General features: G+C 43.5%; 1 protein-coding gene across 5 annotated transcripts in view; it reads right to left on the reverse strand.

Annotated features, from left to right (window-relative positions):
* The window catches only part of LUC7L3 (LUC7 like 3 pre-mRNA splicing factor), a 24,551-nt gene extending 4,474 nt beyond the window's left edge, over positions 1–20,077 (reverse strand). For 3 of the 5 annotated variants that reach the window (XM_041001735.1, XM_041001734.1, XM_041001737.1), the window contains exons 1-9: positions 19,817–20,077; positions 10,246–10,312; positions 7,253–7,292; positions 6,619–6,763; positions 6,227–6,301; positions 5,109–5,213; positions 3,903–4,064; positions 3,075–3,358; positions 906–1,066 (exon numbers count right to left, since the gene is read on the reverse strand). In XM_041001735.1, the coding sequence (XP_040857669.1) occupies positions 906–1,066; positions 3,075–3,358; positions 3,903–4,064; positions 5,109–5,213; positions 6,227–6,301; positions 6,619–6,763; positions 7,253–7,292; positions 10,246–10,312; positions 19,817–19,915 (1,138 nt within the window). In that variant the 5' untranslated portion in view covers positions 19,916–20,077. Of the gene's footprint in view, positions 1–905; positions 1,067–3,074; positions 3,359–3,902; positions 4,065–5,108; positions 5,214–6,226; positions 6,302–6,618; positions 6,764–7,252; positions 7,293–9,168; positions 10,223–10,245; positions 10,313–19,816 lie in introns of those variants that run through there. The other 2 variants (XM_041001736.1, XM_041001738.1) reach the window with 2 other exon arrangements.
* Positions 20,078–20,980: the final 903 nt, after the last annotated feature.

Consider the following 20,980-nt stretch of genomic DNA (forward strand, 5'->3'; position numbering starts at 1 on the left):
AAATAAATCTTAAAAAAAAAAATTCTTGGGGCAAATACAGTGGTAAAGGAAGTTAAACTTCTGTAGCAGCAGCCCAGTCAGAATGCTCCATTTCCAATCCAGTGGAAAGTAGCCCGAGATTTATCAAGTGTGTGGTCCCTGTAGCCATGTGGGAGACCACAAAGAAGCTCCTGGCTCCTGCCTTCTGGTCCAGTCCAACTGTTGCAGCCCTTTGGCCAGTGTCAAGAACAGAGGAAAAAAGGAGGCGCCAATAACTATTTAAGATTTTTTAAAATTCCACAACCAAATAATCCTAAAAAGAATACAATGCCTGGAAGAATCTAGATGAAAAACTCCTTGGTTACAAACAGAAGAATGTGGTTTTAAACATTTTCCGGGCCGGCGGCATGGTCTAGCAGCTAAGTCCTTGCCTTGAACATGCCAGAATCCCATATGGGCGCCGGTTCTAATCCCAGCAGCTCCACTTCCCATCCAACTCCATGCCTGTGGCCTGGGAAAGCAGTCAAGGACGGCCCAAAGCCTTGGGACCCTGCACCCGTGCGGGAGACCCGGATGAAGTTCCTGGATCCTGGCTTCGGATCAGCATAGCATTGGCCATTGCGGTCACTTGGGGAGTGAATCATCAGACGGAAGATTTTCCTCTCTGTCTCTCCTCTCTGTATATCTGACTTGCCAATAAATAAATCTTTAAAAAAACAAAACAAGACACATTTTCCAAGAAAATCCTAGAGTGACTCCCCCCTCCCCCCCGCCCAATCAAGGCAGGAAAGAGGAGCCTCCTCCTGAAGGACAGGTGCTCATTCTAGGTGGAGTATACAGATGGAAAGCAAATTCAGCCGTGCCTAGAGAACAGTGAATGGCGAGGTCAGGGTCAAGCAGTTTCTCAGAAGTCTCTATAAACTCACCTTTATCCTTGGACTTGGCATCTTGGTCTCTGTCCCGACTTTTGCTCCTGTGCTTATAGGACTTTCGATCTCGGCTCTTCGACCTTCTTCGATCCCGGCTGCGAGATCTATGTTTTCTTTCTGATCTGTCATGACTTCTGCTTCTTCGTCGATCTCTACTTCTTAAAAATTGGACCAAAAAGGAAGAAAAGTTCAGGCATTACAAGTATCTTTGAAGTATACATTGAACAGTTACCAACATTAAACAAAAAACCCTTAAACAGTACACGAAGAGAACTACTGAGACATTAACATTAGAAATTTTAAGAACTGAAAAATTCAAAACTATTTCTATATTCAAATGGCACTTAGATGGGGCCAGCATGATGGCTCAGTGGCTAAATCCTAGTCTTGCAAGTGCCAGAATCTTATATGGCCGTCAGTTCATGTCCTGGTTGTTCTACTTCCAATCCAGCTCCCTGCTTGTGGCCTGGGAAGTAGCAGAAGATGGCCCAAAGCCTTGGGACCCTGCACCCACACAGAACACCAGGAAGAGGCTCCTGGCTTAAGCTCAGCTCAGCTCAGCTCAGCTCAGCTCTGGCCGTTGCAGCCACTTGAGCAGTGAACCAGCAGATGGAAGATCCTCTATTTCTCCTTTCCTCTCTGTAAAATTTGCCTTCCAAAAACAAATAAACAAACCAAAATAAACACTTGATCTTCTCTTGATAAATGTTATACGACCCTGACCCTGATCAAAGTAAACCAATACTCCTAGTCCTATGCAGTCCAACAGGTCATGAGTATCCAATGCATTTTTTATTTATTTTTATTGGAAAGTCAGATATGAAGAGAGGAAGATCTTCTGTCCAACAGGTTACTCTCCAAATGGCTGCAACAGCCAGTGCTAAGCAGATCCAAAGCCAGGAGCCAGGAGCCAGAAGCCAGGAGATTCTTCCAGGTCTCAAACGTGGGTGCAGGGTCCCAAGGCTTTGGGTTGTCCTCAACTACCTTCCCAGGCTACAAGCACGGAGCCAGAAGGGACACGGGGCGGCTGGGAATAGAACTGGTGCCCACCTGGTGCCGACTTTGGGTCCCCACCCTCTCTTGTAATGACCATCAGGATTGCTCCAGAAACCCCTCAAAACGAACTAACAAAAAAACAAACAAAACAAACAAAACCCTAGAGTAGATGGAGAACAGCAAGGAAAGCTTAGAAACAGGAAATGGGCAGTGGGGATGCACTTATAACTCACTGGGTGGGACACAAAGATTAGTTACTCCTCACTAGGGTATTGAAGATTTCTCTGTACACCCCTCCTAAAACTGTTCACCTAAACTGTTGACATATGTCTTGTCAGAGTTATAGAGTTAGACTACCCGAAAATCAGCCAGGTTCTGCAAAATCATGCTTCAACGCTATAAACTGCTGAATAAATACTAAAATTAAAATAGACATGAAACAGCTGAATAGTAATCTATAGCCGTTTTAAGGTGTATAGGACCCAGCTGTATATAAACTAATAATTGTAATGTCAATGTAGAAGTCATAGGATGTGGTTCAGAACTTGCACTCTTTTTTTTTTCTCTCTCTCTCTTTGAACATGCTGGTTACACAATACCATGTCAACTAATTCCATTACGTTATAAATTGTTACTGATGTAATGTCGGGGCTTTTAATTGATTGGGATGATACTCTGTCGGCTCTACTCTCAGACCAGAGACGGTCTCCCCATGAAACTGTTGAACTTATCTGGACAATAAGATGCTGGACTTTATGCTTTGTAGATGCTTGCAAGGAAAGAATCTCAACTGAATTTGACCTATGGTAATGCAACAAGATGGAAGAATCCACCATGGGGGGAAGCGGGTTTTGGGAAGGGGAGGGGGGAATCCCAGTGCCTGTAAAACTGTGTCACATAATGCAGTGTAATCAATTAAAAAAAAAAATAGAACTGGTGCCCATATGGGATCCCAACGTGTGTCAAGGCGAGGACTTGGCGAGGCCAAGTGCGGTCATCAGGCCCTCAACGTACAATATTTTCAATACACAAAGATAAGATGAGCCATCAGGACACGACCCCATTATATATAGAGGAGTTTCTGTGATAGGTTTCCATGGTAACATCAGTAATCGCTACCATTTATTTTGTGTTTGTGAGCAGCAGGCTCTCATCTGTGCTGTTAAGTACCTGCTTCGCCGCCTTTCTCTACTCCGTGACCTTTTGTGGTCCCGGGACCTGCTACATCTCCGGTCAGAAGTCCGGCTGGAGTGCCTACTTCGTGAGCGACTTCTCTTTCTTCTTTCTCTGTCACGAGCCCTTTCCTTCTCTCTTTCTTCTTCTTCTCTTCGTCTTTTCCTCTCTCTCTCTTCCCTTTCTCTCTCCCGCTCCTTCTCTCTCTCTTCTCTTTCTTGCTTCTCCTTTTTAAGGCGTTCATCACGATCAGGTTCTTCGGTTCTTTTTCTTAACTTTTCCTAAATAATCAAGTTGGAATTTTAAACTATAACCTTAAAGACACTGTTATAGCACAATCACAATCAAACAATTTGTAAGCCAACTTAGAAATATGACGCCTTTAACGCAGGTATGGTGAACTTATTTCCTCTGAAAGGCTATTTGGATATTTCAACATACCATTTGCAGGTCACACAAAATTATTAACTTAAAAAAATTAAACTGGTGTAGATTAATCAAACTTCAAGCCCTGCCTGTAGCTGTCTTGGCAGGACAAGGCCAAATGATCTTTGTGGGCCTTATAGGGGTCAGATCTTCGCCAAACTGCTTAAGAAGAATACAGAAATTCCAACACCAAACTATTAACATAAAATATCATTACTTGATCACATCCTCAAGTATGGTCTTCCCCTAAATTTCTAATATTTTAAAGAAAGCATTTGATAGGTAGCTTGATAGATAGGAGAATATCATGGGGAATATCACAACCTCAAACAATCATACACATCAAGAGGTTTGTCTCTCCCTGTGACTAGTTTTATTAAAACATATTTACAAACTTACTTTTAATTCTTCTACAGTAGCTTTTATTTTGGCATAGCCCATGTGCTGTTTTCCCATCAAGTGGTCATCTACTCGGGACTGTGCATCTCCTACTATCAAAAAAGCTCCACACACTTCACAAACTTCCATTTGTTTTTCTTGGGCAGCAAAACTTTCAATGGTCTGAAACAACAGATTAGTTTATTAAGTGTACCTGAGAAAAACTACTTACCTTTCATAATAGTTTTTTAGCATGTGTGATCACCATTTTCCATGCCTTAAAGCTTTTGGAGAGTAAAGCACAGCAAGAAAAACCAACTTGTCATCACCAACGCTGAGATGCGCTGCTCAACTTTAAACTACTGAATACCCACATCTCCTTTAAAACTGAGCTTCTTTCCAGAAAGCTACCTATTTTAGTCCAAATTTATTTCTTATTTAGATTCAACAAAGTATGGTTATCTATATTTAAAAAAAATTTTTTAGTAACTAAACTTGCTGAATAAAACCTCAACAAACTCTCAATACTGGGAAATCAATGACCAATTGCATTTCTCCATTAATAAATCTAAAACATGTATATTGCATTCTCAAATTAAAAAGAAGGTGCAAGATATTTCTATAGTGTGTCAATTTTTAACCCAGGTAAATATAACAAAGAATGGGAGAAGCACTGTGGCACAGCAGTTAAGCCACAGTGTAGGACACCTGCTTTCTCTAGCAGAGCACTGGGCTCAAATCCTGACAACTCTGCTTCCAATCAAGCTGCTGCTATCACTCCCTGGACGCAGTTGATGTCCCACACACCTCAGTCCCTCCCACCCATATATAAGAGGGTGGAGTTCTAGGCTCAAGGCTTTGGCCTGGCTCAGCACTGGCTATTGTAGGACTCAAGAATGATCCAGTAGATGGAAGATGTCACCATCTCAACCTCTGCCATTCAATGAAAATAAATTTTTACTAACTGAAAATAAAACTCAAGTCTGAAAAACATGATTAAAGCAAAGCTAGTAAATAAGCACCCAGACCACATTTTGTTAAATATTGTCTAACATTATTTCCATGGCACAAAGGCAAGGGTTTAGAAGTCACCAGAACCCCATGAACTGAAAATCTAAAATACCAACTATGTAGCCTTTGAGACCTAGAAAGTCTGTTTTCAAAAGCTCTCAAACATGAATAGGTGCATGGCAAAGAAGCAGAGTCATTTACAAGGTTGTCACTCACCGAGGTTGTGGATCTTAGCAATTCTCTCTCTTCTTTTAACTGTTCAACCAACTTCATCATTCCCTGGGCTTCTTCTACCTTTCCTTCAGATCCTAACTCTTCAATCTAGGAAAGGCAGGGGGAAAAAGTCAAGACTCCTTTCTAGATGTCCACAAATAGGCTGGTGACATAGTGTAATGGGTAAAGCAGTCTGTCATGCTGGGATCCCAAAGAGATGTCATTATCCTAGCTATTTCACTTCTGACCCAGCTCCCTGTTAATGGCTGAGACAACAGAAGATGGTCCAAGTGTTTGGACCCCTGTTATTTATATAGGAGACAGAGCTGAAGCTCCTGGCTTTGGCTGTATAATCATCTAGGAAGTAAACTAGCAGATGTAAGATCTCTCTCTCTCTCTCCTTAAGTCTTTATGGATGCACTCACTTTCACCACGATCTAGATAATGAACATTTTAGTCATTCAAAGAGGTTTCTCTCCTGCCTCTTTTCAAGTATATACTCCAACTTCATTTTCACGCAAAATCCTAAGCAACTACACATCTGCTTTTTGTCATTATAGATTAGCTTGCAAGGATGCTGGTTTGTGACCCAGCTGCTCCATTTCCAATCCAGCTCTCTCCTTACTGCCTGGGAAGGCAGAGCAAGACAGCCCAAAGCCTTGCGACCCTACACCTATATGGGAGACCAGCAAAAAGGTCCTGGTTCCCAGTTTCAGATCAGCTCAGCTCCAGCCACTGCAGCCATTCAGGGAGTGAATCAGCAGATGAAGATCTTCTCTCTGTAAAGTCTGCCTCTCAAATACAAATAAATAAAGGTAACAGTATTTCATTTTTGGTCTAGCTTCTTTCACTAAGTCTAAGATTCATTCATACTTTATATATTTAAATAGTTTTAACCACTGAGTAACATTTTATCTTACAAATACAATACAATACGATTAATTTATCTGTGAATAAACATTTGCTATTCCCACTGAGGTTTTTTTTTTCCTTTTTTACTTTGAGGGGGGTTAGTATTATGAACTAATAATATTGAGCATCTTTTCAGCTTTTTTGCTTTTGCTTTGCCTATGCCTTCATTAGCCCAAGTATTTTCTGATATCAACGTGCACAATTCTCACCTGCTGCAGGAGTACATCAATTTTATCTGTTAGAACCTGAATTTTTTCTTCATTTTTGCCTGTTGGACCAGCTGCCTGTTAAAAATAACAAGGTACGTTATCAATAAGTTTAAAAAGAAAAAAGAAAGAAGAAGCTAAACAGCTAACTTCTCACATACCATTATTTCTATTTAGTTACTTAATCCCAATCATAGTAAGTAAATGAATTATCTTCAAATTCTACTAGTCAATTACATATTTCTAGTTACTAAAACAAAGTCTCATGATTAAATCCTAATAAACATTGGAATAGAGATTGTCTTTTGGTACTACAAGTTTCAAACATTAGGGAGGTTTCTGAGCCTCCAGAGAATAAAGGATCGTTCATGGGCTGAATTCATTCTCTCACTTACCCCAGACGACTGCTGGTTTTGAGATAAGGCCAAACGAGCATGGCCTCTTCTAATCCGACGTTCTACTTCTGCAAGTAAGCTCTGTAAGTATCGCAAAAAATCTCTCTCATAGCCAACTTTCATAAAACGAGAACTCTTTTCATACCTGATAAAATGAAAATAAACAAATACAGTTTCCAAAGAATTTATCCATTATAATACATATTCTATCAACTAGTCTCCAGAACCGTTATTTTTAGGCTGAGGAACACATTAGATGCATATGAAACGAGCTGCTGCCAGTCCACCCTAGTCAAGGGAAGGCGGTTAGATCATTGTTTGGTAAAGAGTACAAGCTTTACAAGAGGGCAGGACAGCCACCTCTGCCACTAGACTGGATCTGTGACCCTCGATCAGTCCCATAAAATTAGGACTACTAAAACCAACAAAGCATGCATCCCGGCCCCCCAAAAAGAAACACCTTGACATACATTATGCAATCATGGAGTGGCTAACAGCATCATCATAAAAGTTACATAGCTTTATTCCTTGGACTTGCATCACACACTGATTGCATTAATTCCAGTTAAGTCTTTGGTCCATGCCTTCCTTAAAACAAATCATGATCAGAAGAACAAATGACAAAACAACTTACTGTTTTCGTAAATTTTCATCATGAATTTTTTCACATGGACCTGGAAAAAAATATGGTGTGTACATATATATATATATATGAATGTAAAAAATCATTTAAAATATTAACAACCTTTTGATTAAAAAAAAAAAAAACACTCCTTTAAAAAAAGAAAAATGATTCCTTTTTATCACCAAGTAGTTTGTAGACACTTAAATTGACTGACCCTACTGAATCATTAAGCTTCAGGCACAAATAGCATATGGAAATTGGCTGCCTCAGTCTTCAAGTTCAATAATCGAAATGGAAGGAAGGAAACAGAGGACACCAGGAAGGAGAAGAACAAAGATACTACTCATTGCTATCAAACAACTCTGCTGGGGTGAAGCTCTGGTTAAAGCCACCACAGGCATTTTAGTATTCTCAAGTACTTGCACAATAAAATCAAAGACTAAATTCTAGCCCACACCTCACCTCCAAAAAGCAGCCAATATCAAGCCTTTCAGCTGTTTATGAAATTTATCTCCAAATTTCTAAACTTTATGCTTACTTTTCCTTTTCTTGGTTTATACTGTTCAGCAGAATTTTAGGTGTATTTTGACTATGCAAACATTATTTACTGTCAACCTAAACAGAAGATGCATTATGACACTTTCAAATTTCAATAGCTTAATTTTCTACATCTTATTTGCAAAATCTTCTCAAACACTTTAGCTCAGTGATAAGGTTATCTATAAGTGTCCCTTAAGCTTCAAAATGCAGCAGATAGTCTCATTTTGTCCTGTCACACTTCAATCTGGAATGCTTAGCTCTGATTATCTCGTTTTCTAAGCTCATTATAAAGTCATCATTTGAAGGAATTCCTTTTCTGCTCTGTGTAGCATGCAGTTCACTAGCTCTCATTCTGCCCAAATTCTTGGTTTCTGCAAATATTTTGGGGAAGTTTACTGAGAAGAGGTCCGCAGGAAACAGAAAATGTCTTTTTCCACCTTTATATTCTGATGTTCAGCTAATAGCAAAAAATACACTTAAAAAGATGTATTTACTTGAAAGTCAGAAAAAGGAGAACAGAAATTTTCGAGCTACTGATTCATTTGCCAAATGGTCGCAATGGCCAGTGCTGGACCAGATGAAGGCAAGAGCTTAATCTGGGTCTTCTATATGGGTGGCAGGAGTCCAACCACTTGGGCCATCTTGTACTGCCTTTTCCCAAGCCATCAGCAGGGAGCTGGATCAGAAGTGAACAACTGAGACATGAACTGGCACGCATGTGGGATACTGGCATTGCAGGTAGCAGCTGTATTGGCTATGTACTTTCACCCAGAACCAGAGGTTTTTCCCCAACATCTCTTGGCTTTCCAGATTGTTACTGACAGACCATTCTGATTCACAACCCAGTCTTTCTCTTGGTCTTCAGCAAGTTCAAAGGTGCACCTCAGTACAGACCTTCTTCAACTATGGAAGGACTCAATCTAGAGACTGATGTCATCCAGTTCAGCAAGGTTTTTTAAAAAGTTATTTCTTTGTGAATTTGTTTCCTCTCCTGCTTTAAGAAACTACTACTCAGGTATTAAACCGATCTGTATTTCTTGTCATTTCTAATCTTTTATGTCTTACTGCTCAACACTCCATAAGTTTCCTTAATCTTTTGCTTATTTCTCTGAAGATATTAAATTCAGTTAAGATTTGAAGAAAAAAAATTCTGCTTCTCACATCTAATTCCTTTAAGTTCTCCATCCCTCACCCTCCACCCGTTATTTCTCTCATATTGAAGGTTTTCTTCAATGTTGTGCTGAGGTCCTTGGCAGGCAGTGATCTTTAACAGACATTTTCAACATCTAATCTTGTATGCATAAGTAGTGTTTGTCAACTAATGAGCTTTAGCACAGGAAAATTAGACAATCGTTCTTTAAGGAGATACCCCGAAAGATCAGTACCTGTAGAGATCACTTCTCTGGAACTGTTCACTTTCTCTAGAGAAGAATCCTCTTCTACCTGGGAAAAAACATCTGGCTGTATCCTTCTAGGAATAGGGAGACGAAAATCCCACTATTAAGAATAGATTCATTTAATCTCTTTGCAGTCTCACACTCACTACTATCCTGTGCTGTGTCTGGAATCTCCAGATCTATATTCTTGCAGCCTTAACATGTTCGTAATGCTCTAAGGCAAGCATTGTGTATGATGACTTAATGATGCTCTTACATATCGAGAATGCTACTAGTTCCGCACCATACCATCTATTTGTTGAATGTCATGGTTCCAATGAATTAGACTGCCTCAGAGTTGATATCTTCAAAAAATACCCCTCTGTCCTTCTTGGGCAAAGGGCAGGGAAGGCACGAGGCAAGATGCACAGGCCCACATAAACTACATATCTACCAGTGGCAATTTTGTTTCCCTGGCACAATAAACGAAGATTGAAGACATTTTTGGGTATCACTAGAAGGTACTACTGGCATTTATTTAGCAGAGGCCAGGGACTTTGTTTAACATCCTCATACAGGACAGCCTCCCAAAAGCTGCTTCATAAGGCCAACAGTGTCAATGCTGACACTGGTATTCTGCCCCATGACTCAATTCTGTCTTTGGTAGTACCAGGTGCTTTCAATCCTGAACCTGTCCAAGGTTCTGCTGATCAAATGGTGGCTTCTGTTTAGCACGCCCTGCTGCAGGCATTAGGATGCAGGTTCTCCACTCTGTTGAGCTGCTGCTACCCCTCCATTTACTTCTCATCTTCCAAACATTTGCTGACTCCTCTAACATTCTTGCCTCTTCCATTCACATTGTTTTAATTTTTTAATTTTATTTTAATGGGGTTTTGACAGGGAGCAGAAACAGACAGGTATGTTTAATTAAGCTACCACATTTAACCAGACTGACAGTTAACATTCAAGAATACAAGTCAGTAAGAAATCACTTAGCAATCATTAACAGATCTTTTCAGAACTATAAAGAATAATTTTCTTTAAAAAAATTAGAAAAATGATCAGTTACAAGGAAAATTCACCTACCAAGATCAGAACGAGTGTTTGTGAACAATTCTGCAGGACAAAAGCCACAGAGGTAATATTTACAAACCTAGACAGAAAAAAAACAGGCACTTAATTTTTTTAATACTCAAAGACACCAAGTAGTTAATGTTTCATTTGAAATAAGCATCTTCCAAACAAATTAAGTATAAAAACAATTTTATTTATTGAATTATACTAATCAGGTAAATTAGTGACTTTTACACTGCCTAACTCTTTCAGGACAACAAAAGATGTGTAAGTCTGACACAATTAGCAGTACTATTATGTATTTCTGGTAGTCACCACCTAGCTAGCTAATATCAACAACCATGAGGAAAAGCTTCTCTGAATAAAGGGAAATTTCTATATTAAAAAAAAAAAGTGAGCCCAGCACAATGGCCTAGTGGCTTAGTCCTCGCCTTGAACGCACTGGGATCCCATATGGGCGCCGGTTCTAATCCCGGCAGCTCCACTTCCCATCCAGCTCCCTGCTTATGGCCTGGGAAAGCAGCCACGGACGGCCCAAAGCCCACTTGCGTGGGAGACCTGGAGGAGGTTCCTGGCTCCTGGATTCAGATCAGTGCAGCACCAGCCACTGCAGTCACTTGGGGAGTGAATCATTGGACGGAAGATCTTCCTCTCTGCCTTTCTTCCTCTCTGTATATCTAACTTTATGATAAAAATAAATAAATCTTGAAAATAAAATTTTATTATTTTTAACAGGGTAGAGCCAAAAATAAATCTGGACCTCCCAGAACCCAGGTACATGAGCCATCTTCTGATGTCCTTATGGTGCACATCAACTTGAAACTGGCATCTGAAGCTGCACAAGGCCTGAATCCAAGGTTTTGTGACATACAGGTGCTTCAAGCAGTCTTTTTTTCTCCTCCCTTAACCTATTTAAAAAGCAGAGACAACGAGCTTCCATCTACTGCTTAACTCACCAAATGCCTACAATATCCGGGCCAAGCCAGGCAGAAGCCAGAAAGCCAGTCATGTCTTCCATGTAGGTGGCAGGGATCCAAAACTCGGCAACCACTGCCTTCCCAGGCACATTAGCAGGAAGTGCAATCAGAAGTAGAGTGGCTCGGACTTGAACCAGCACTCTGATATGGAACAGACACATCTCAAGCAATGGTTTACCCCTCTCTACATCACAACACCCAGCAGAAAGCACTCCTTTCAGGTTTTTAATGGAAGCTTCTTTATGTTTGCATGCCTAATGACTAGTCACTGGTGATCAACTTAACCTCCATCCCTTCCCTAGAAGTTAGGGCATGGAGTCTTCGACCAGCACTCATCCCAGGTTACCCACCAGCCAACCACCACCACACAATCACTTCAGAGACAGCTCAACAAGTTCAACAGGTGAGCTAGGAATCGTCACCAAGTATCTACTACAGAATTCTGGTTTCACAGCATTAATAACAAGAGTGGCCTGGTCTCCCTGCAACACCAGCATCCTAGTTCCAGTTTCAGCTGCTCCACTTGTGATCCAGTTCCTCGATAATGTTCTTGGGAAAGCAGCAAAGGATGGCCTAAGTCCTTGGGCCTTTGCACCCACAAGAAAAACCCAGCAGTCCAGGCTTCTGGTTGCAGCCATTTAGGGAGTGAAGCTGAAGACAGAAGCTTCTCAAACAAACAAAATAAGGGGGGGAGGGGGCAGGGACACGACAGCTAGTAACTAAATCCTTGCCTTGCATGCAAAAGGATCCCATATGGGCACCAGTTAATATTTCAGCTATTCCACTTTCCATCCAGCTCCCTGTCAATGGCCTGGAAAAGCAGTAGAGGAGGACCCAAAAACTTCAGACCCTACACCCATGTGGGAGATGCAGAAGAAGCTCCTGGTTTCTGCCTTTGGATCAGCTCAGCTCAGGCCATTACAATCACTTGGGGAGTGAACCAGCAGATGGAAGACCTGTCTCTCCTCTTTGTAAATCTGCCTTTCCATAATATATATATATTACACACACACACATATATATATCTCTTTTTAAAGAGCATACCAAGGTTTTCTAAAGTTAATGCTTAAAAATATATTTACTTTTTAGGCCCGGCGCAATGGCGCAGTGGCTAAGGTCCTCGCCTTGCACGCCCAGGATCCCATATGGATCCTATGGATCCTATATGGGTGCCGGTTCTAATCCACCCCCCCACCCCCCACCCCGCTTCCCATCCAGCTCCCTGCCTGTGGCCTGGGAAAGCAGTGGAGGACGGCCCAAAGCCTTGGGACCCTGCACCCACGTGGGAGACCTGGAAGAGGCTCAAGGAGAGGACCTTAGCTGCTGGGCCATTGTGCTGGGCCCCTCCCGCTATTTTCTAAAGTGCATAAGCAGGGATACAAATTTGCACGCATATAAGATGCTGGTGTCACAAGCAGCAGCTTAAGTCATCACTTCACAATTTCAGCACCCAAATATATTTACTTCTGATAGCAATAGAAACTCCCATACCCAGCAACTGTCTTCCTGTTGATGGGCCTACGAAGATGGTGAAAGATGGGCCATATGCTTGACGCAATAGCCTCCCTAAATCCTCTCCTTGCATCTGCTGGGATCCCATACGGATGCTGGTTTGTGGATCAGCTGCTCCACTTCCCACCCAGATCCCTACTCATGGTCTGGGAAAGCAGTGCAGGATATTCCAAAGCTTTGGAACCTGCACCTGCATAGAAAACCCAGGAGAAACTTCCAGAAGACTCTCTGGATCAGCTCCAGTCACTGCTGCCACTTAGGGAGTGAACCAGTGGATGAATGATCTTCCTCTGCGCAAATCTGCCTTTCCAATAAAAATAAATAAATCTTAAAAAATAAGTTAATGAATAAATCCCTAGAGAAAACTTTAATGCAAATATTTTTAAAGTTAGTTCTTTATAACATGGTTTTCATATTTCAGCTACACCATAATCACACTTTCCAGTTATTTATTTCCATGCCAAAACAAAATAAATGCACTACATATTTTGCAGCTGTGATTCAAAATTTCTATTTATGGTTTATTAAAATGTTTGGTAAAATTCCACGCACAGCAGTCAGACTGTAAATTTCTCTGCTAGAAACTCTCTATTGTTTCCCAATGTAAGTTGGTCCAAACTTTTAACAAGGCTTATAAAAACCATTCAAAAGCAAGTTCCTGCCTATACACACTCATTTGTCCAATAAAAATAAAAGAGGGTTCCAGCTGTAACACTACAATTTCCCAGACTGATTTCCTATAGCCTAGTAACATTTGTCTTTCCTCCATCTGCCCTTCCTCCGGCTACTTCTACAAAAATTTTTTGAAAGATTTATTTATTTTTATTGGAAAGGCAGATATACAGAGAGGAGGAGAGACAGAGAGGAAGGTCTTCCATCCTATGGTTCACTCCCCAAGCAGCAGCAATGGCTGGAGCCGAACCAATCCGAGCCCAGAAGCCAGGAACTTCTTCTGGGTCTCTCACGTGGGTGCAGGGTCCCAAAGCTTTGGGCCGTCCTTCCCAGGCCACAGACAGGGAGCTGGATGGGAAGCAGGGCTGCCGGGAGTAGAATCGGCGCCCACATGGGATCCCGGTGCGTTCAAGGTGAGGACCTTAGTCGCTACTCTATCGCACCAAGCCCTCCACCAATCCTTGAAGTCTGGCAGCTCAAAGGGGCCAGCTTGTCTGAGAGTCCTTCCCTAAACATCCATCGCAGCCTGGCTTAGCCCTCTTGTGTGGGATCTCCACATACTTTAATCCATTGTGTGTGACACATATATCGTTAAGAAAGTGCTTACTACTTCACATTTCTTGTCATCACACTGATGGCCCACTGAACTGCTCAATGTATTATTACTGTTAGCTCTCCCATTGAAAAAAGGAACACAAAAACTGAAGAAATAAGAAACATAGGGGCAAGTGGGGCAGCACAGTAGGGTAAGCTACAACTTTCAACAGTGGCATCTCGTATCAGAGCACCAGTATGAGTTCCAGTTATTCTGCTTCCAAGACAGTTTCTTCCTAATGTGTCTGGGGGGAGAGTAGTACCTGGGTCCTTGTCACCCCTACAGGAAACCAGGATGGAACTCCTGCCTCCTGGCTCATGCTGGGCTGTTGAGCCAGCAAACAGCAGACTCTCTCTCTCTCGCTACCTTCCATGTAAGTAAATCTTTATTTTAAAAAAAATGAGAAAATGTGGGCCCAGTGAGGTGGCCTAGAGGCTGGGGTTCTTGCCTCGCACAAGCTGGGATCCCATATGGGCACCAGTTCAGATCCCAATGGCCCTATTTCCCATCCAGCTCACTGCCTGTGGCGTGGGAAGGCAGTCGAGGATGGCCCAAGACTTTGGGAGCCTGCACCTGCATGGGAGACTCAGAAGAGGCTCCTGCCTCTGGATCAGCTCAGCTCCGGCCACTGCAGCTGCAAATCAGCAGACAGATGATCTTCCTCTCCTCCTCTTCTTCTCTCTGTATATCTGACTTTCCAATAAAAGATAAATTTTAGAAAAAAAAAATGAGAAAATGAAACATTTCAGGATTTAAAAAAAAAAGCAGTTACAGGACAGGCGTGGTGGCAGAGCAAGCTGATCCTCTGCATGCAGCACGAGTATCCTATATGGGTGAGGTTCATGTCCCAGCTGCCCCACTTTCTTCTAGCTCCCTATTTGTGGCCTGGGAAAATCAGAGGAGGATGGCTCAAATCTTGGGCCCTTGTACCGACATGGGAGACCCCAAAGAAGCTGTAGGCTCCTGGTTTCAGAGTGGTCCAACTCCAACTGTCATGATCATTTGGGGAGTGAACCAACAGACAGAAAATGTCTCTCTGTAATTCCTTCAAACAAAAATAAACCTTAAAAAAGAAAAAAAGCAGTTATAAATGTAAGTTGCCTTATTCCGTTGTGAGAAAAAATTAGTCTAACACCATACACATACCTTCTCTAAATCAACAATACAAACACACAAGAAACACCTTAGTATTTTCAGGATGATGATATTTTGTCTAAGTTTTTAAATAATTGTTTAATGTTTTATTTGTTCAAAAGGCAGAAAGAGTAAAGAGACAAAGAACTCTCTAAAAGCAAAGGCTGGGCCAGGCCAAAGGCACAAACTGTAGAATGAGGCTGGACCTGCGATCACCAGTGAGTGTCCCAACTGGTACTCCAATCACTAGGCCAACTGTATGCCCCTTACCATGCTTTTTTTTTTAAGACTTTATTTTAGGGCCCGGCGCAGTGGCGCAAGTGGTTAAGGTCCTCGCCTTGCATGCACGGGATCCCATATGGGCGCCGGTTCTAATCCCGGCAGCCCCGCTTCCCTTCCAGCTCCCTGCCTGTGGCCTGGGAAAGCAGTCGAGGACAGCCCAAGGCTTTGGGACCCTGCACCCACGTGGGAGACCCGGAAGAGGCTCCTGGCTTCGGATCGGCATGGCATCGGCCGTTGCGCTCACTTGGGGAGTGAATCATCGGACGGAAGATCTTCCTCTCTGTCTCCTCTCTGTATATCCGCCTTTCCAATAAACAAAATAATAAATAAATTTTAAAAAAAGACTTTGATACACAATGATGTCTTTGAAGTTTAAATTACAAAAATATTTTAAAAGTAATACAGTGAGGGAAGTCAAACCTGTAGCATCTCATATGGACACTGGTTTGTGCCCCAGCTGCTCCACTTCAGATTCAGTCCTCTCCTAGTGCACCTGCAAAAGCAGCGAAACAAAGCCCAGGTCCTTGGGCCTCTGCACCCATATAGGAGACCAGGAAGAAAGTCCTAGTTCCTGGCTTGGGTCTGGTCCCTCCCTGGCTATATGCCAACCAGCTGCAGATGGAAGTCTTTCTGTGTATCTCCTGCTCCAACTTTCAAATACATAAATCTTTTTTTTTTTAAGATTTATTTATTTATTGGAAAGTCAGATATACAGAGAGGAGGAGAGACAGAGAGGAAGATCTTCTGTCCGATGATTCACTCCCCAAGTGACCGCAACAGCTGATGCTATGCTGATCCGAAGCCAGGAGCCTCTTCTGGGTCTCCCACACGGGTGCAGGGTCCCAAGGCTGTGGGCCATCCTTGACTGCTTTCCTAGGACACAAGCACGAAGCTGAATGGAAAGTGGGACTGCTGGGATTAGAACCGGCGCCCATATGGGATCCCGGCACATTTAAGGCGAGGACTTTAGCCACTAGACCACCGCGCCAGGCCCCAAATGTATAAATCTTTAAAGATTATTTTATTTAGGGGGGGATGGGAGTACTTTCACCCACTGGTTCACTCCCAAACAGCAACAACAGGGTTGAGCCAGGCCAAAGCCCAAAACCCAAAGCCAGCAACTCACACTGATAAGGGGCCTAAGCATCTGGGCCATCATCTGCTGCCCTATCAGGTCAGGGACACTAGAAGGAAGCAGAACAGGTGCAAACTCAGCCACTGCTCCACAAGCAATGGTTTAATCCAATACACCTAAATTTTGGTTCCTACCTACTTTTTCTTGTCTAAAAACTTTGTGGTACTATCAGTAACAATACCTGCCAACACTCTAGAGATTTTAGAAAAGAGCAATTGGTTCAATTCTCTCCACAAATTATTACACCTTCACTGAACAGAAGGTATACTTGAACTTGATAAATGGAATTAAGAAAACTCATTTTCAGAAATTATTAGAATCATAGTTTTTTTTTTTTATTTTTTTTTTAAAGATTTATTTTTATTATTTTTTCATTGGAAAGGCGGATATACAGAGAGGAGAGACGAGAGACAGAGAGGAAGATCTTCCGTCCGATGTTTCACTCCCCAAGTGAGCGCAACGGGCCGATACTATGCCGATCCGAAGCCAGGAGCCTCTTCCGGGTCTCCCATGCGGGTGCAGGGTCCCAAAGCTTTGGGCCGTCCTCGACTGCTTTCCCAGGCCACAGGCAGGGAGCTGGAAGGGAAGCAGGGCTGCCGGGATTAGAACCGGCGCCCATATGGGATCCCGGGCGTGAAAGGCGAGGACCTTTAACCACTTGCGCCACCGCGCCGGGCCCTAGAATCATAGTTAACAGATAAACAAACAAATCCACTTTTGGGTTGAAATCTAAATGTAAAAGCCTCAAATTCAACTATAAAATTCCTGTTGTATTACATCAAAAACAAAACAAAACAAAAAGGTCCAAACCAGACTATCATCTCCCAGAATCTTCTAACATGACCCCTGGTGCTTCCTCCGGCAAGCACTGACATCCAAGTGAAGGTAAAAGCACACACTTTCCTCATTCCTGAGGCTATTTAGGAATAACCAAGCAAAGTAGACAAGGATCACTGAAAAACTAACAATAATCTTAAACAAATGTAAAATATGAAGCGAGGGAGGATACATCAATGAATCCTTGGACCAATACTACAACTGACTGGACTTCAGTTGCAATCTACCAGATTCAGAGCCAGCAACCTATAAAGCTGCAAGTGTCTGAAAAACAATAACCAAGGAGTCCATAGAGCTCATTACAAATGGCCCATGTTTTGCCTCACAACAGCATCCTACACTTAAAATGCATTCTCTCCACACGCCAGTTTGATAGCACAACGATTTTTCTTGGGGGGGAGTGATGTCAGTTATAACAACAGTATTAGATGCTAATAGCAAATTAATGCCGATTTAGGTGTGCATGCCTTCCCACAGATCTTCGCAATGAGTCACAGAAGAGGGGTACTAAGCTACGAAAATCTACCTTCAAAACAAATGTCACATGTGTCAAGCAACCACAGGTTTCTAGGGACTATTTTTAACACTAAGGTAAAGTCTCCACTTTCTTAAACATCTACAGATGCCACAGCCAGAGTTCTAATATAATATTGCTTCCTTAACATTCAGACCTCCCTGAATGTTTAAAAACAAAAAAAGAACCCCACCCAGGTGCAATAGTGCTTCCACCTAGCACAAGCTGGGCTGGCAAAGTGAAAATTCCGAACAGGAATGAAAAAATATTTTTGAAGTGTCAGACTACAATGACAGGCGTGAATGCTCACTCCAAGGCAGATGCTGAGTTCCCCTCCTCACCCCAGGATTAGCACTAACAGGCTACAGCACAAGAGTATGCAAATGACCTGGAAGTAATCTGGAGCCCTCCCCTCACACACCACTGTTACTATAACTCTACAGCAATTACAGTTATTTATAAGCCGTGATCGACTTGTTGGTCAACATGAAGACATGGCACTTACAAGTCCCTAAATCTACAATGAAGTGCAATCTGTCATTAAAAATATGGCATATTACGGTAACAAACACCAAAAATACAAATCAGTGAAAATCAGTAAAACTGAAAGGAAATTATGGCACCAACCACATAAAATCTAAATTGTTACTCAGAGTGACCACAGCAAAAGCAATTGTTTTCTGTTCAACTCCAGGACTGTACCAGGTGAAGAGTACATTGACATTTTTCTCTTCAATTCAAAATGCGTGCAAGTCCCGTGTGCACAGGGAGTGAATGACAATACTGTTTTTTGTTTAAGCCAAGGCAAGCTTAGATTGAAAGCTTACAAAGCTGATAGATAAAACTGGAAAAAGTTACTTCTCCTTGACAACGAGCAGTCGACTAAGGGAGAAAGGGTCTAGTTAAGCAACAAAGTTACAGTCTCCTACTGCCCAAACACCCACAAAGTGAACTTTTTCCTTAAAAAAAAAAACTCTAAGATTCACATTTCTGAAACAGTGAAAACGTGCAAGTTTCACAAGCATCCTTTGCAAATAATTCTATAACACTTTATAGACTTCGAATCCTGTACCACCAGTAAAACAACAAATACTGTAAGCACTCAACAACCACATTTCCTCCACTGCAGAACTAATTTACCTGACAAAGCATTACCTGTTGAACTAGCTCTTTATTTTTCTGATAAGCAACTGCTTTTCAATTACCCTGTTTGATTACAACCGCAGGAAAAAAACCAAATCCACAACTAAAAGTTACTCCGAATACCAAAACGAGACCAAAACAGTCATTTTGCAAATGACAGCATTTGCCGACAACCTGTTTCAGACACGTGGAAAGTGAACAGGATTGCAAAGAATGGGTTTAGTTTCGTCACTATTCTGCACCCCCCCAAAAAAAACCAAAACCCTGGGCGAGCTTCAAGTCCCACCTGCCAGACTGAGGCTGTTACCATTCACCCTTCGCCACACTTACGAGGATGAATTCAAATTTCGGTGAAAGACAACGCCTTGGCAACCATCTAAAGGAGCGACTTAACAGAACACGCTCTCAATTAAAAACTATCAAGTTTCTCTTTGAAATTTCTATATCCCACCCCACCCCCCAGGCGCGGAAAACAAACCACTGCAGATAGACACCGTCACGGTCACTAACCTCGGCCCGAAATTTCAGGCTACACTATACGCTGTGCCCAGATAACGGAAGGCTGGGCCAGGTGAGGACTCTGGCCGCTCCCGGGTTTCCTTTCCCGCCCTCATCCCGGTACTCTCCAATCCCGCCCCCAGCCGCTGCCGGGCTCTCGCGGCACGACCACAACAGAACCCAACGGTCCCTGGCCCCGGGACCCCGAGCGCTCTCCGGCGCCGGCTCGCGCCGCTGCCCTCCCCCCGGCGCCCGGGCACAGGCCCAAGGCCCGCGGGACTTACGTTCTCGTGGTCCCACCGCACGTTGCTGCGCTTCTCGTCCGGGGCGAGGTTTCGGTCCCGGCCCATTAACTCATCCAACAATTGCGCAGCCGAAATCATGGTGCTTTGTACGGGCGGCTGCTGCCACCAGCCCTCGCACCCGCCCACCGAAAAGCCGGCGACGCGGCCGCCGACCTGCGCGGCCCGCTTTCAGGCCGTACCAGCTTCCTCCTCCGAACAGCCGAGGAGACAAAATGGCCGCCCGACGGCCGCCTTCCCGGCGTGCAGTGCGCCGCGGGGCCACGCCCAGGCCCGGAAGGTTAGGCCCAGCCGGGGGCGTGGCCGGCCGAAGCTGACGTGGGCGGGGCCTGCCAGGCCCTGCCGAAGCTCCGCCCCTGTCCGAGTCGCCGCTGCGGGCCTAGCTCCTCCTCAGCTGTCCACGGTTTCCGGGCTTTTCCACAGCGATGGGAACCCACGTGTTACAGTTTAGACGCTGTTTCGAAGTGACAACAAGGGTAATGGCTCGCTTTGTCCACGCGGTGCGCCGGGAGCCATTTTCCAGTGGGAGGGACTGAAACTCCACGCCCTGATCCCGGGTCCTGACTCCATCTTCCCAGTGGCTACCTGGCTTTGTGCTCCCGCCCCAGGCCTACTGGTTCACCGGGAGGGACGGAAGGGAAGGCGAGAAGTAGTCAAGTGGTCTCTCCAAGGTCACGAGAAGTGTGAGGATTGTGTCTTCCTACACCTGATGCCTCCCAATCTGGGCGAGTTACAGGGACGGAGGGAAAAATGGAGATCTTCCACGTGCTAATTCACTCCCCAGCTGGCAGGAGCAGGAAGCCAGGAGCTTCATCCGGCTTTCCCTCGTGGGTAGCAGGAACCATCTTCCTGCAGGGAGCCAGATCGAGAATGGAGGCGCGGAGACACAAACTTTATCTGCAGTGCCACAATGCCAGCCCCATACACAGAGAACCTTTAAACACATCCTTGTTCTAACACAGCTGTTCGGTGAGGGAGAACTGCTAAGGAAATAAAGTTACAAAGATACCAATACAAACTGGGACCCCTGAATTTAACACAGCTAAGGGCACAGACTCTGAGCTAAATTGCCTGATACCCTGTCACTGCGTACCCTTGTTTCCTCATCTATAAGATGAGGTGAATACCCCTCCCCCACTTACGGAG

Source organism: Ochotona curzoniae, unplaced genomic scaffold, assembly GCF_017591425.1.
Source record: "Ochotona curzoniae isolate NIBS_2020 unplaced genomic scaffold, NIBS_Ocur_1.0 scaffold_2453, whole genome shotgun sequence".
In the NCBI taxonomy this organism is placed as follows: Eukaryota; Metazoa; Chordata; class Mammalia; order Lagomorpha; family Ochotonidae; genus Ochotona; species Ochotona curzoniae.